The sequence below is a fragment of the Protomyctophum bolini genome, assembly GCF_963924005.1.
Source record: "Protomyctophum bolini genome assembly, chromosome: 21".
In the NCBI taxonomy this organism is placed as follows: Eukaryota; Metazoa; Chordata; class Actinopteri; order Myctophiformes; family Myctophidae; genus Protomyctophum; species Protomyctophum bolini.
The window spans coordinates 31071344-31087457 of record NC_137882.1 but is presented as its reverse complement, the minus strand read 5'-3'; the positions used below and the strand labels follow the sequence as shown (position 1 = coordinate 31087457).

The following is a 16114-nucleotide window of genomic DNA, read 5'->3' as shown; positions in this document are numbered from 1 at the left end:
CTTTCTGTGTGGATGTTCTCCCCCTATAGGGTATAGGTAATTATATGTAAAGAAGGACAACGATATGCACATCCCAGTTTCAGAATACGGTGCTGGACCCAAGAAAATGACTGAATGAAGAAAAAAGTGGAACGATAATATAGTTCTGCTCTCCGTCTTTTTTATTTCAACCTAAATACAACAACGTTTCGCCCCAACGGGCTTTCTCATGTTAGGTAATTATAGGCTACCCCTCATAAAAGAAAAACATGCAGTAATCCTGGTTTCTAAACTGCCTCCCCCTGGCCAGCCGGGGCGCCTGATGGAGGGGAAAGGAGCCGGTTGAAAGAACCACGGAAACTCCCCCCTGTCCAGTATAGGGGTGCCTCGGTGCACCACTGTTCAGTGTTCACTGCTACATTTAGTGCAGCTGAAGTCCAGCTGGAGTTGTGCTCTCTGGACGACATGGAGTCATTCCCTGTCCCACATCAGTATTGCTATTGGCATACTGCTGAAATGACTTCATTAGCAGAGGAGGATGCACTTGAAGAGGCAGGAAAAAGACGGATGTGAACTTGTTCACCCTGCAGTAGCGCGTGTGCACGTACAGTATGTGTGTGTGTGTGTGTCCGTGCATGTTTACCATATTCACACAAACGTATAGTGGACCCCCCAACCCATGCACGGACCACCGCATGTGTTCATTGAAAACCATATTACATCAATTACATCTGTGTCTGCGCGTAATGAGCACCGGGTCGATGGGAGCAGTTATCAGGGCCGTGCATTGTATCGACTGCTGATGCTATTATCTCAGCGAGACTCCAGAGGCCAAAGCCGGGCCGGACCAAGAGAGAGAGAGAGAGAGAGAGAGAGAGGGGGGGCGGGGAGACAGAGAGTTGCTGAGGTCACTCAGAGAACATGGCAGCCATGGATTTTCGCTTGCTGTTCCGCCCCCTACATTTATAAACTCTGCTCGTGAAGGAGAGGTAATGCATGATGCGGCTGTGTTTTGGTCAAAGAGAGATAGAAGAGTTATTTTTTTGGTGTAATGGTTTGGTTGTGAACTTGTGATCTGCCCGCAGGCCTTGGTTTCATTACCGGTCGGCTGCCAAGCCTGGCCCAGGAACGCCAACCCGCCTCTGCACCGCGAACCACTTAAGCTTTTTATTCCGTGCCGCGATCTTTAACCCATTGACGCCTGGTGCAACGTATACGTTGTTCTACCCTTGATGCCGGCCGTGCTCTCTGTGTCTCTCATCAGCTATTGCTATACATGTAGCAACATAACTATTTAAAAAAAAAACATCCAAATTTTGAAGGTTTTCAGAAACCTTAGGTCAGGCCCTAGAAGGCGTTCCCAGATTCGGCCTCAGGCATCAATGGGTTAAAGCCTCAAGCTCAAGCTTGAAGCTTTAAAAAGGGTAGTACGGAAGAGCAGCGAATAAAATGTGTTACCTTTGATAAACAGATTAGTTCAGTTGCATAAGAAGCAGTTTTTTCCAACTCAGACTCCAATCTGAAATCAAACCACATCTCCCTCCCAAACAATTGGAAATGGCCATCCATGTGTTTACGTCGTCACGGTTAGATTACTGCAATGCATTGTATGTCGGAATCACACATGAGTCTTCTCTTAGGCGCTTGCAGCTAGTTAAAAATGCATCTGCTCGCCTCCTTACGTGCACCAGAAAACGCGACCACATCACCCCCATTTTAGCTAGATTGCACTGGCTCCCTGTTAAGTTTCAAATTGATTTTAATAATATGATACTTTTATTTGTTTATAATGGGCTGGCCCCCTCATATACTTATCTGACCTCTCGGATGATTATACTCCAGCTAGACCTTTGAGGTCTGCCGGCCATGGCTGCTTTTGACTGTTCCCCCAAGCAATTTAAGATCCAGAGGTAATCGTGCCTTTGCTGTTGCAGCACCCATACTCTCTGGAATAGCCTCCCTATTTATATTTAACCCATTCTGACCTGAGATCAGATTCATACGAGGATTCCACTGGACACACACTGGTCTGATTAACCCATTCTGACCCGAGATCAGATTTAAAAAAATCAGATTTTTCAAAAATAGCAGACCTACAAGCTCGTAGCGCGCCACTCGGTGGCGCGCTATGAGCTTGTAGATCTGCTATTTTTCAATAGCTAAAGCATGACACCAAAATGGGTTCCCGGTCAGAATGGGTTAAAGTGCTCAGTCCATTGAACTATTATTATATTTCTTAAGACTCATCTCTTTTCTATGGCCTTTCTTTGATCCTTCCCGATTTTTTGTTTCTGTCATTTGAACTGTTTCATTTCTTGTTGCTCTCGTTTGATGTTTTTGTATTTAGTATGCATAACTGTCTCTCGATTTGATTGTGTAGAGCACTTTGGTCAATCATGATTGTTTTAAACGTGCTATATAAAATAAAGTTTGATTTGATTTGAAAAATAAAAAGAAGGGAAAAAATCGGAATATTCTACCCTCGCCTGATATCATTGAGGATTCGCTCGGACATGTACACACATCCAATGCACCCCTCGATTGGATTCCCTAGGACGTGTGGACACAATTTTTTTTTTATAAAATCCCATTCTGGGCGGGAACCCCATGTGGTGTTTTAAGCATTATGTTATACTTTAGCCATTGAAAAATAGCAGATCTACAAGCTCATAGCGCGGCACCGAGTGCCACGCTACGAGCTTGTAGGTCTGCTATTTTTTTTTAATCGTGAAAATGTGGCACAGATCTTTGAATACATATTCTTTCAGAGTGAACTCAAATCTTTGCTTCTGGAGGTCTCCAAGAACAGCTTATTTTCAGATGGAGGTCGGTGGCCAATTACATTATAATCTTGGGGGACCTCCTTGACATGAAAATGTTTGAGAATGACTGACATTCAGAAAACGATGTCATGATTTAGAAGGCATTTGTAGAATCGTCTAAATGGGGTTTTAAAGAATCTCACAAGGCTATTTGGACTATTAAATATAAATATAGGCTTTATACGTGTTTCATTCATGATGTATTTTTGTAAGTTTGGGTCGCTCAGAGACTTCAAATGTCTCGTTTGGGTCTCAAACACTAGTGTATAGTGCATTTGAGGTCATACTGTATGTATAGGCCTACTGTAGCTTCAAGTCACAGTGTCATCTCACGGTGATGCTTTTGGTTTTTACATTCACTTCAGTCCATCTTTCAAGACTGTCACGTTCGCTAGGTTTACAATTTCAAATATGCAAAGCAAGCTCTGTGTTCATCCAGACAAAAAAGTTCTGCAAATTGATTTAATTAAGACTTGGTTTCTACCTTGTCAGCTATAAAGCTATCCAACAATTTAAGCGTTTAGCAGACACTCATATCCAGAGTGAATTAGAATTACCAACCATATGCAAGGTAATCACATACATAGAATGCAGTAGAGAGACTCAGTGCTGCAGTGCCTCAAAGCAATTAGGATCCTGCAGGTGAATTAATAATCTAGCATCTGTATTGACTCTAAACACTTTTGTTATCAAAATAGCAATGATGTGTACATTGAAACTATAACAGCGAAACAATGAACGTAGCATCAGTTAAAATAGCATATTATGCATTGTTATAGGATTTTGGTCAAGAAAACAAATCTATTTAACAAAAAAAAACATGAAAAAGAGGGACCCAAGATGCATGGGAGCCATATCTCGATCAATCGCTATATAGCATCAATCGAGGCAGAATGTGGCAGGAAGAGTGAATTCAGTCCTATAGGAGGCGATCCATTATGAGATTATCTTTTCTTTTTCCATAACAAGCTTGCTGAACGACTGCTGTATATCCATTCCATCTCCAGCTGGACCCGTTTGGGGGGGAAGGAAAAATCAATATTCCATCTCCTTTCATCACTCAAAAAGTATAGCGCTTCCCCCAAGTTTTCTTCTTCCTGCACGCCGTGTTCATTCATAAACCTGATTGTCCGGGTGCACTATGTACTCTATTGAGCTACGGGCAGCGACACATTTTGGGACAGTCCAGCTATTTGCAAGATTAGCGAGAAGACAGACGGACGGACGGACGGAGGAACTGACGGACTGACGAACTGACGGACGGACGAACTGAACGGATGGACGGACAGACAGACAGACAGAGGTAGTGTCGAAGTGTCCTTGAGCAAGACACTGGACCCCTAAACTGTGCAGGTTGGTGCCTTGCATGCTCTCCTATGCATATAGCGCTTTGGATAAAAGCGCTATATAAATGCACCAGCTACAGGCGGATATGCCCTTGTGCATGGGCCAAACCGTATATGAAGACGAGAGTGGTAATTTAACTGAAGAGGATTGGGAACATTGGGATCTGCAGGGGTCTCAGAGTCGAATTAATACCGCAGACTTTGCCGCGCACCAGCCTAACGCGGTGCAAAAAAAAAAAGATGAAAGTGTGTGTGCTTTCCTAAGAGCATCTAAAAGGATCAAAGCCGAGATACCCTGACACACATCATTAAGCTCTTTTGTTCTGAGATCTGCACATAATCCCGCAATAAATAGAATGATCACTTTGCATGGGTTGTAAAGGTGTATCCCATAAATGGATCCGACGAAACCGTGGATTAGGTTTGGATTAAGACCCGAGGCAGTCGAGCGCCGATTGGAAGTGAATCCACATTGTCAGCATTATGCAGGTGCATATACTATATGGACTACAAGCTATGAAAGGGGATTACCAGGCAAGTAACGATTTATCGCAAATCGATTCAAACTGGTGACTGGATGTCACGTTCTCTCTCACCCCAACCAACCAACCAACCAACCTACCAACCAACCAACACACACACTGACGGGAAATGCACGATTCCATAGTTAACTACGACCTTTGGTGGCGAAAACACTCAAGTTACAAGTGAATGTCCGGAATTTGGCATCAAAATGTACTTTAAAAGTACCAAAAGTAAAAGTATTCATTATGTAGAATGTGTGCCACAAGCTCCTCACGTTCCTATAGTCCCTCCCCTGCACGACATCATGGGGCAAGGGCCGGGCGTCTCCCTCAGCCAGCACAGGTGTGGCTGATTCCAATCGGCCCAGCTTCTCCTCAATCACCACCAACAGGTGTGGCTGATTCCAATCGGCCCAGCTTCTCCTCAATCACCACCAACAGGTGTGGCTGATTCCAATCGGCCCAGCTACTCCTCAATCACCATCAACAGAGGCTGCCAATATTAGCTGCTGAGAGCCTCATGCGCCCGACGCTTGGACGTAGTGTAACCGGCAGTTTAGAACCGTCTCTAGCTTGCTTTAGGTTTAGGTAGATTTTCATATTGTAGATATGCTATTGTTGTACTAACTTTGTTCCCCTGTAATGTTCCAGGCTCCCTCCTCAAACACTCTGTCTCCCAGCTACACCGCTCCTTACACCCTTCCCGCGGATTTCCCAAACCCTCACAAATTCCAGGATTCCCCTCTCGCTCCCAACAAAATTCCTTTTTTGCCCAGTGTCTTTGCCTTTGGGGTCCCTGGCATGCACTTTTGGACTACTTAACACCGGTTGAACAGAATGTCCCATTTAAAGTTTAAAAATGTTTAACCAAAATCAGGGAAGGTGAGACAAGGCAGGTGAGGTGAGCACTACAGTGGAAGACAGGAAACACATTACCCTTACTTCAAAATCATATACACGCTTCAAGACGGGTAACAACTACGATGGAATTAGGCATGAAACACATTAGCATTACTTCACAATATGGACCAAAAACACTACAAAAACAACACAGAAAGCAGATCCTGACATTAACATTATCAAGGTTGCATTACATTGGTAGGCTAAAACCACTGCCCTTTAACCCGTCTGTGAAAACACAGACCATGGACGCTGCATTTTCTGTGGCTGAAAGAAATTCAAATGCCATCCCTTTCCTTTCCACGCCATACACGAAGGCATGCAAGCATTCAGGAGAATTGAATTGCCCTTTTCCGAATTCTCCTGAACTTGAACGCAGCTTATTGCGCTGAAATAATTTGTCCTCTGTGTATGAAATCCAGCAGCATCTTCAATAGCTATAACGAAAATAGCGGATCTACAAGATCCGCAAATTCTTTGGCCAAACATTTCCCTTTTAGGGAATTTCAGCCCCTGCCTCTCTTAACAGTCTCTGCAGTCTTTTTGCCCAAAATAGATTTAGATATTTTCAAAATGTGCACCATAGGCGACATTTCCCCATGGATGTATTCACTTCAGTAGCCGGTATATTATTATGATAAAAATGCAATGTATCAGAGGATCAGGGATATGAAAAGGCTCTGAGGAGCAGCCATCACACGGCTATATCACAGTGACTCATCTATCAGGATAACGTCAGCCTGTGTGGCTTTGATGTGACTTTGATCCTCCCCGAATCCCAGATGATGCCAGGGTTGCGGGAGACGATCCCGTCTCCGTGCCCTCGTGTCATTATCCCATTCTGACCTGAGATCAGATTCATACGAGGTTTCCACTGGACACACACACTGGTCTGATTAACCCATTCTGACCTGAGATCAGATTCTAAAAATGTCAGTCGTTCTTCGATTTAAAAAAAATAGCAGACCTACAAGCTCGTAGCGCGCCACTCGGTGGCGCGCTATGAGCTTGTAGATCTGCTATTTTTCAATAGCTAAAGCATAACATGATGCCAACACCAAAACGGGTTCCCGGTCAGAATGGGTTATCAAAGGAGGCCATTTGAAATGCTTTGCGCCGTTATGTTGGAGATTCGAGTGGGGGAGCAGCTAGAGCTTGTTGGCACAAACACACTATAGCGCTGAGAGCTTGCAGATCAGCGTGTTGAAAATAAATGAATACATAAGGCATGCACTTAGTTTCACTGTACAATTCTGAGCGGTTGGCAGGAACCAAAAGGAGACATAATAAAAAATATAGTACAACATAAAGAATATAGCACAAACATGCTGCAACTACAGTGCAAATCAGACCTGCTGTTGCACTTATAGGCATTAGAGTTCTCAACGGGCCTGAAAATTATAAGGCTTAATTGGCCCTAGTGTCTGAATACTCCCGTAAGGGATGGGCTGCGAAAGGCAGCCAGACACGGAAATTAGTTCGTTCATTCATTCATTCATTCATTCATCCATCCATCCATCCATCCATCCATCCATCCATCCATCCATCCATCCATCCATCCATTCATTCATTCATTCATTCATCCCTCCTCTTGTTGCAGGCCTCTCTGATAGAAGGAAGTGCTCCCCTTCCATCGCTCTACAGATATGCTGCGTCACTGCTTAAACAAATAACGCACCTGTGATTGATGTACACAGATGTAGGGATTAGATTCTAGTCCACTTGGTTCCATTATACAGACCCTTACAAGTCCAATTAGGAGCCCTGGTGGGCCCTGGAACTGACGTTGAATAGTGGTATAACAAGGTGTGATGATCTAATCACACCTCGTTATAGGCTATCTTAATCTTTATTACGCGGCTTGGTTGAATGCTTGATTCTGATTGGTCAATCGCCAAATTCAGCGGTGTGTTATTTCTGGATAATGACCGCTCCACTCTTTAACAGACCCAATGTCTAATCAACGCCTCGGGGCACCTGCTGCGCCACCGCTTGATTTTTTTAAACATTTGAGCGAGAAATAGACAATACAGTACCCGAAAATGGATTCTATTTCATCAAATCACTTCATTGATTGTTTTCCGACAGTGCTGCAGATGGGCAGACGCTTTACTTTCATTACCGTAAGCAAGGAAATACTTAGTTTTGTTGTGTTTTGAGTCAATTTATTAATTTATGGATTAAGTAGCCGGTTAATAAGCGGGATAATGCATGGCTAAGGCCACATTCACACGTATCAAACACCAATCAAGCAAATGTTTGTTTTGTTTTTTTGGGCCACCACAATGCTTTTCCAATGGGAGTCCTCCCCCCATCAAACAAAAATGTTTGGTCAAACCATGTGACTCCCATACACTGACACGGAGCAAGACAGGAACGCCCAAAAACGTCACATCCGGTTTTTAAGTGGTGCAACCACTTCTACATCCAGCTTTGTCCATGTACCTACCTGTGTACCTGTGTGTGTCTTTGTTTACCCTGGGCAGAACTTTCTATGGCTGCCAATGCAACTTTTTTTCCAATCCTTAATCACATACGGACAAACATCTATGCCGATAATATCTAACTTGCGGAGGTAGCGTGCCTTGTCCACGGGGCAACAGATCTTTCAACGTATGGCATTGCAAATACGTTTGATAATCGCTATACTCTGCGCAATATTGTTTTGGAAATGCCGCAAATTGCATTGCAGTGAACGAGAGCAAATCACAACTTCCCCTGGGGGTGGTGATACTCCGCCCTGAATACGCGTTGTCGTGTCAGTGTATAGGAAAAGCATTGTGGTCTGTGGTGGCCCCAAAAAAACGACCAAACATTTACTTGATTGGTGTTTGATACGTGTGAATATTAGGCCTGAGTGGTCATTGTTAACCACCTCCACTTTGCGTCGGTGGTTAAAGGGACACTTCACCCTTTTTGCAAAAAAATATATGTTAATGATGTTTAGAAGCTTTAGATCACTTTCCTGGGGGTATTTATGTGTGTAATATGTGGTTTTAGATATTTTAGATTGTAGCAGTGAGCCTGTTGTCTCTGATGTCATGGACACTGGTCTCACTACCTTCCTGGACTACAATTCCCATAATTATTTGGTGCACTGCTCCTCCTTGTGGATAGGGGGTAGAGCTGTCTTACTGAGACAACATGTAGTCCAGGAAGGAAGTGAGCCCAGTGTCCATGACATCAGAGACAACAGGCTCACTGCTACAATCTAAAATATCTAAAACCACATATTACACACATAAATACCCCCAGGAAAGTGTTCTAAAGCTCCTAAACGTCATTAACATATATTCTTTTGCAAAAAGGGTGAAGTGTCCCTTTAATCACCCTGTCGGTGATATATCTGTCAACAATGACCACTCAGCCTATACATTATCCCTTACGTATTATCTGATGTTCTGGTGTATAGTAGCTAAGCTGACTGATCCGGCTCTAAGGATCATTAACCCATTCTGACCTGAGATCAGATTCATACGAGGTTTCCACGGGACACACACTGGTCTGATTAACCCATTCTGACCTGAGATCAGATTCTAAAAATGTCAGTCGTTCTTCGATTTTTCAAAAATAGCAGACCTACAAGCTCGTAGCGCGCCACTCGGTGGCGCGCTATGAGCTTGTAGATCTGCTATTTTTCAATAGCTAAAGCATAACATGATGCTAACACCAAAATGGGTGCCCGGTCAGAATGGGTTAAGAGAGAATTAATTCTTTAGCTGTCCGTCATTGACGAATGGACTCAAATGAATGAATAATGAGGATTAATTAATGAATCCCGAGTCAGTGAGAATGTTCTCTGTGTAGCTTTTGTTTTACTTTCTTTCACGACGAGAGCCGTTGTGAGCTTGTAAAAAAAGGGAAAATAAACAAGGTGCAGACGTACTAACTACAGCCTTGGCTGACCCTATAGTCAACGAAGTACGTGGTCCTTAACCCATTCTGACCTGAGATCAGATTCATACGAGGTTTCCACTGGACACACACTGGTCTGATGAACCCATTCTGACCTGAGATCAGATTCTAAAAATGTCAGTCGTTCCTTAGATTTTTCAAAAATAGCAGACCTACAAGCTCGTAGCGCGCCACTCGGTGGCGCGCTATGAGCTTGTAGATCTGCTATTTTTCAATAGCTAAAGCATAACATGATGCCGACACCAAAATGGGTTCCCGGTCAGAATGGGTTAAAGTTGCTCAAGTACTGGACAATATCTTTTGGGAATGTCTGCTTTCTGTAGTCTGTCAGAGAGAGAGCGTGAGTGAATGGAGAGGGTATAGAAGACAATGTGACATTATGATGTCACATTTGTGACCTTGCAGTAATTGGATGGGACATATGAGAAGAACGTCTGATTTGAAGGACGCCATTTGTTATCGTCCTACTCCTCCGTCAAATTAGATATCATAGATGGGAAAAAACAGCCCCTTGGCAAAGGCAATATGCAGCAGATAAATGAACAATTACACCAATTTCCAGGTTCCACTGAACAACCTCCTCTTATATTAAATTGGCCTCTAGAGAAAGGGGTGCCCGGCTGCCCCGCACATTTTTGACTTGAGAGCTTTGATTGATTGATTGATTGATTGAAATATTTATTAACAGTTTGCAGAATTACAGTACATTTCAAGCACAACTCAATACAAAGACTGTTAACTGTGAGTGGACGACCCAATAAAGCATTACACTTGTCTACAAGAGGGTCCACCTTGTTCAATTCATCAAAACATTTAGAGACGTACAAATAGACACTTCTATAAAGCCAAAAGAACAGAACAGAACAGGAATTCAAAAGTCAAAAATCAAAAGTCAAAGTCGTACGATTTGTCACACACGTTACTGCAGTGAAATTTGTTCTCCACATTTGACCCCATCTCTCTTGGAGCGGTGAGCCGCAGCCAAGGAGCGGTGAGCTGCAGCCGTGCCGCGCTCGGAAATCATTTGATTAGTAGATTTGACCCCCCTATCCATTGGGTCCCATATTTACAGTCTTTGGTATGACCCGGCCGGGGATCGAACCCCGACCTCCCAGTTTCAGGGCGGACACTCTAACCACAAGGCCACTGAGCTGAGATTCATCATAAAGGAGGTAAAAAGGGAAAAGAAACATATGCAGTGAGGGGGAAAACAAAGGGGGGGGGGGGGGGGGGGGATTCCGGTTTTACGGTTGCCGAATTGCAGCCGTCCATAGGTGCCCTTTGAGAGCGGTTTTGAAGGAGTCAAGGGATTCACATGTCTTAATGACTGTTGGTAGGGCGTTCCACATTTTGGTGGCATAGGAGTGAAAATAATTTAGTCCCCAATTGTTTGTGCCGAATCTTGGTTGTACATGGTTTGTTCCCTCTGGTGTTGTGGGTGTGGACTTCGTTAACATTAAGGAAGTATTTAGACAGCTATACTTTGAAAATGAACAGCTCAACAAGATCTATACCCACCCAAAAAATATGATCCCATTGCTGAGGCTTTGAAAATTGCGCTGGTGGCATTTCATAGAAGACAAGAATTGGTGCTGTTTTGTTTTGAATAACTTTGTAATGCTACTGATGTTTGTGCGCACCACTCTTGAAAACAAGAGAAAGGGGTTTGAGCTGATAGGCCCTACTTGATGTCAATCAATGAAGTCACCTCAATTCAAGTGGCGGATACCTTTTTTAATTATATATTAAAAACGGAATGTAAGGTGTAAACCTTAGTTTCCAAGTCTGTCTGTTTGTTTGATGGCGTTGCTCTCCTGCAAACCTCTGTTGAATAAACTTCAAGATTTTGACTTCCTCGCATTTGTGTCCTACTTGAAATACATCTTCTTGTAGGCCTACATCTTACACAAATGACTGTGTGAGTCGCCACACCAACAGAATTATTATCAAGTACGCTGACGACTCAATCATATAGTCAGCTTGCTTGGCGATGAGGAAGTTGGCCATGGCCAAATACTTGAAGACTTCCTCTCTTGGTGTGGGGATGCTTTTCTCCAACTGAATGTCTCAAAAACCAAAGAGATGTGTGTAGACTTCAGGAGATCCCCCCCAGTTCCCCAGAGCAGTGTTGTCCATGCAGTGAGCAAGTTGACCTGGTGACCACCTTCAAATACCTGGGCACTACATTTGACAGCAAGCTGAAATTCGATGTAAACTGTGATTTGCTGTGTAAGAAAGGCCAACAACGCCTCTTTTGTTTGAGGAGGCGTGCCAAATTTCAGGTTGATAAATCTCTAATGAAACTGTTTTACAGTGCATTTATTGAGTCAATTATCTCCTTCTCCATCATTTGCTGGTACGGAAACCTGAACATAAAGGACAAAAACCACCTTGGTATGATTGTGAGAACGGCCTCAAAGATAACCTCAGTAAATTTCAGTAGCCTGGATCATGTCTTTAAAAACCAGGTGCTTAAGAAAGCCAAGTCCATTTGTACGGACAACTCCCATCCCCTCAGCTCTGAGTACAGGCTGCTTCCTTCCGGCCTTCGCTTAAAGGTTCCACGGGCCAAAAGTAACAGGTATAAATTATCCTTTGTGCCTGTGTGCCTGCGTGCCCCCGAAGAAGTATCTGTAGATCTGTGTTCCACCGAATGGGTCCAGAGTGGAAAAGCCAGGCTCTGCATTCAGCCAGGCTTTATGATCCTGGCTCGATAAATCCACCCATTCTAAGCCTCGCTTGGCTTTAGTGGAATGGATTAAACCAGGCTGTACAGACCAGGATTTAACAAGCCTGGTTTTGGTATAAATCCTGGATTAGTTAATCCAAGTTTGAAACAGGGCCCTGATCTTGACAGCTTGTGATGAAAACACACAAACAACGTGTCCAAACTGTAGGTTATATGCAATTATGCAGTCACTATAGCAGCAATTCCCTTGCATTTAAAACGCTGTAAACACATGCAGTCACACATGTGACATTCCAAACAACAAAGCCACACACAATTAACCTATAGGCAATTAGTGGAACTGCCACAGACCAGCAGTATAGCCTAAGGCAGAAGCAATTCATAATACAATGCTGTCCATGGTTGTGCCCTGCATACAACAGTAATTTACATTACAGATCCTTTCTATTGAGTGAGGCCATATTGATAAGCCATACACAGATATAACTGTGGAGTTCTGATCTTGTTTTAAGGATAATTTCAGCGTCAACAACATCTGGCAACCACAAACCACCAGCCAACAGCCACTAGCTGGATTCCAATAAAGTGTGTGTGTGTGTGTGTGTGTGTGTGTGTGTGTGTGTGTGTGTGTGTGTGTGTGTGTGTGTGTGTGTGTGTGTGTGTGTGTCTTGTGTGTGTGTGTGTGTGCGTGTGTGACAGCGTGCGTGCGTGACAGCGTGCGTGACGTTCATGCCTTGCTGCAAAAACATGGATTGCTGTGCTCAAAAAAAACATCATGAGTAGAGTATTGAAGACGAATACAATGAAATGGAGAACGGCTGTTGCATCATTCCCTTTGAAGACTGTGACAGGTATTGACATACCGCAGGCCTGTCACGAGTATTACATAAACGTCTAATCGCAATTATTTTTTGTCATAATCAATTGTCATAATCGTTTTCCATGACATGTTTCCATGTTGGAAAAATAGCTGATCTACAAGCTTACAAGGCGTGTTGTATAAGCTTGTATAGATCAGCTATTTCCGCTATTATTTATTACTTTATTTTTTAAGTGGGATAAAAAATAATGAATAATGCCATGTCATGCCTTTGTATATTTCAGTTCTTTGTCAACCCAGTTCATTTTTTTGATTACCAGGCAAAAAGAAAAAGTATTCTTTATTCACACGTCGCAATGTTCTATGCCGAAAACACAATTGAGTCGTTAATCACGATTATTCACGAACCATTTAATCGTCAACTTATGTGTAATCGTGCATGGCGACCCTATAATAATCGACACAGAGCGAAACAAAACGCAACAGAGGACAACAGAGTGAAGTATATAGGCTAATATTATATACCTCTTCTTCTTCTGCGTCGAGCTGCTCCTCGCTGTCGATGGGCTCCGGTGCTTTGATGAACCACCACTGGATCTCCAGATACACCGAGGACGTTCGGCTTCGGAAAGCGCACGCCATCTCAATGTTCTGGCCCTCCCTGGTCGTCAGATTGGCAGGGAGGTCTGTGAATCGCCCTGTGGGGTGGCGGGGTGGGGTGGGGTGGGGTGGGGTGGGGAGATTGTTAGTGAATACTATAGTGAGTGAGCAAGTGAGTGAGCGAGTGAGTGAGTGAGTGAGTGAGTGATTGAGCGAGCGAGCGTGCGAGTGTGAGCATGAGCGTGCGTGACAGGTTGGTTGTTTGTTTAACCCATTCTGACCTGAGATCAGATTCATACGAGGTTTCCACTGGGGACACACTGGTCTGATTAACCCATTCTGACCTGAGATCAGATTCTAAAAATGTCAGTCGTTCTTCGATTTTTCAAAAATAGCAGACCTACAAGCTCGTAGCGCGCCACTCGGTGGCGCGCTATGAGCTTGTAGATCTGCTATTTTTCAATAGCTAAAGCATAACATGATGCTAACACCAAAATGGGTTCCCGTTCAGAATGGTTTAATTCCATTATGAATTACTCCCAGTGGTGGATAAAGTACTCACATTTTTCACTTATAGGTAAAAGTATACCAATACTGTATTAGTAGCAGTGTATACAAGTATTGGCTTCAATATGTACTTAAAGTACCAAAAGTAAAAGTACTCATTATCTATACAAGTTCACAATGCGTCGCATCATCGCGACACATTCAAAGGTATAGTGGTTAATGTATATATACGTTTTGTAATAATAATCAAAATCTACAAAGTAAAGTTATATCAAATAAATATAGTGTGAGTACAAGTACAATATTTGCATCTGAGATGTAGTGGAGTAGAAGTAAAAGTATTGGACATTGGAAATACTCAAGTAAAGTACAGATACCTCTAAATTGTACAGTATATAGGCCTTAAGTAAATGTACTTGTTACTTTACACATTACTCCGTCCATGGGTCACCTATCAACATGCACACCTGCTGTCTTTCTTTGTTTGCTCAGACAGAGTTCTTTAAAAATGTACCATTTGGACAAATCATGTACTCGTATGTGGACAAACAGATGGGTGGAAAAAGAATCAATGAATCCATCCCCATATTGAACAGCAAATTGTAGGCGACAGACATTTCACTACACGCACTGCGTTGCACGCATGCATGTTTCTTTTCTTTCACTGCAGAATTCAGATCAGTCCGAATGAGAGACTTATTATACAAAGTAATTTGGCGTTTAATATCATTCACGGTTATGTGTTAAGTTATGTACCTTCAATGAAGATCACGAGTAAGACAGACAGACAGACAGACAGACAGACAGACAGACAGACAGGCAGGCAGGCAGACAGGCAGACAGACAGGCAGGCAGGCGCATGCAGACAGGCAGGCAGACAGACAAACAGACAGACAGACAGACAGACAGACAGACAGACAGACAGACAGACAGACAGACAGACAGACGGACAGACGGACAGACGGACAGACAGAAAGACAGACAGACAGACAGGACATTCTCAAAAAAAAAGACGATGTACAACATTTTGTGTAGAGAGATACAGCCTATATACTTATTAGTGGTTATATTAAGGGAGTCGCTGTCCATGGTGCTGAAAAGACAAGCGCTCTGCAAGGACGAGTCGACGACACGAGCCGAGTCACTTTGCAAGCTTTACAAGTATAGCCGATATAGCTTTGATATGTCTTCAACAAGTCAATCTTAATTCATCCATAATTGATGCATGTATTCCGTCAGTAATTATACGGATTAATCGCTATACAGAATGACACTGAAATATCATCTCGATGTCAAACTGACTCACATGCATGTTGACAGCATATACAGTAAACCCTTTCATCATTTTAGTCACTGAGAATATGGGGGTGATTTTACACAAATGTGTTGCGCACTTTTAACACTTTCTGGACCATCTGCATGTGGCGGACGAAGCGATTTTACACGGCAGCTTTTTTTTTGTTTTGTTTTTGCCCCTTTCTTTTCTTTTTGTCTCCATTGAGTCCTTACCTTCAAGTGAGAATCCAGGCTGGACACAAAAACTGACCAAGAAAACAAATCCAACGGTATCACGACGACGAGAGGTCCACATCATTCCAGCGGACAAGGGGAAAGCAAATGTCACCTATACAGCCGAACGAAAAAATATAACCGCAACCCCTTTATAATTTCCACACCGAAACAAAATTGTATGGGCCAGCAGCAGCAGCAGCAGCGATCTTCAAACAGTTGCCGGTCCAGTAGTGTGTTTGAGCGCAGAATGCCAAACGGGCAACATGCTGTAATAGTAGACGAAAGATGGTCACTTGTAGCTCTCTTCAAGTTGTGCTGTTTCTTTTTCCTCCTTTTTTTTTTTCCTTCTTCTTCTCCTGTGCCGCTGTGCGTCACGCCTGTGGACTGCACCGCTCCTCCGACAAGGTGTTGTGAAGGATGTGGAATTGCAGCAGCCTCTGTGTGTGTGTGTGTGTGTGTGTGTGTGTGTGTGTGTGTGTGTGTGTGTGTGTGTGTGTGTG

General features: G+C 43.3%; 1 protein-coding gene across 1 annotated transcript in view; it reads right to left on the bottom strand.

Annotated features, from left to right (window-relative positions):
- The window catches only part of LOC308336492 (V-set and transmembrane domain-containing protein 2A-like), a gene marked incomplete at both ends in the record, with an annotated part of 118312 nt that extends 102616 nt beyond the window's left edge, over positions 1–15696 (bottom strand). The window contains 2 exons of the mRNA XM_080793856.1: positions 13521–13693; positions 15612–15696. Coding sequence (XP_080649982.1) covers positions 13521–13693; positions 15612–15696 — 258 coding nt within the window. The remainder of the gene's footprint in view (positions 1–13520; positions 13694–15611) is intronic.
- Between the last annotated feature and the right edge of the window lie 418 nt (positions 15697–16114).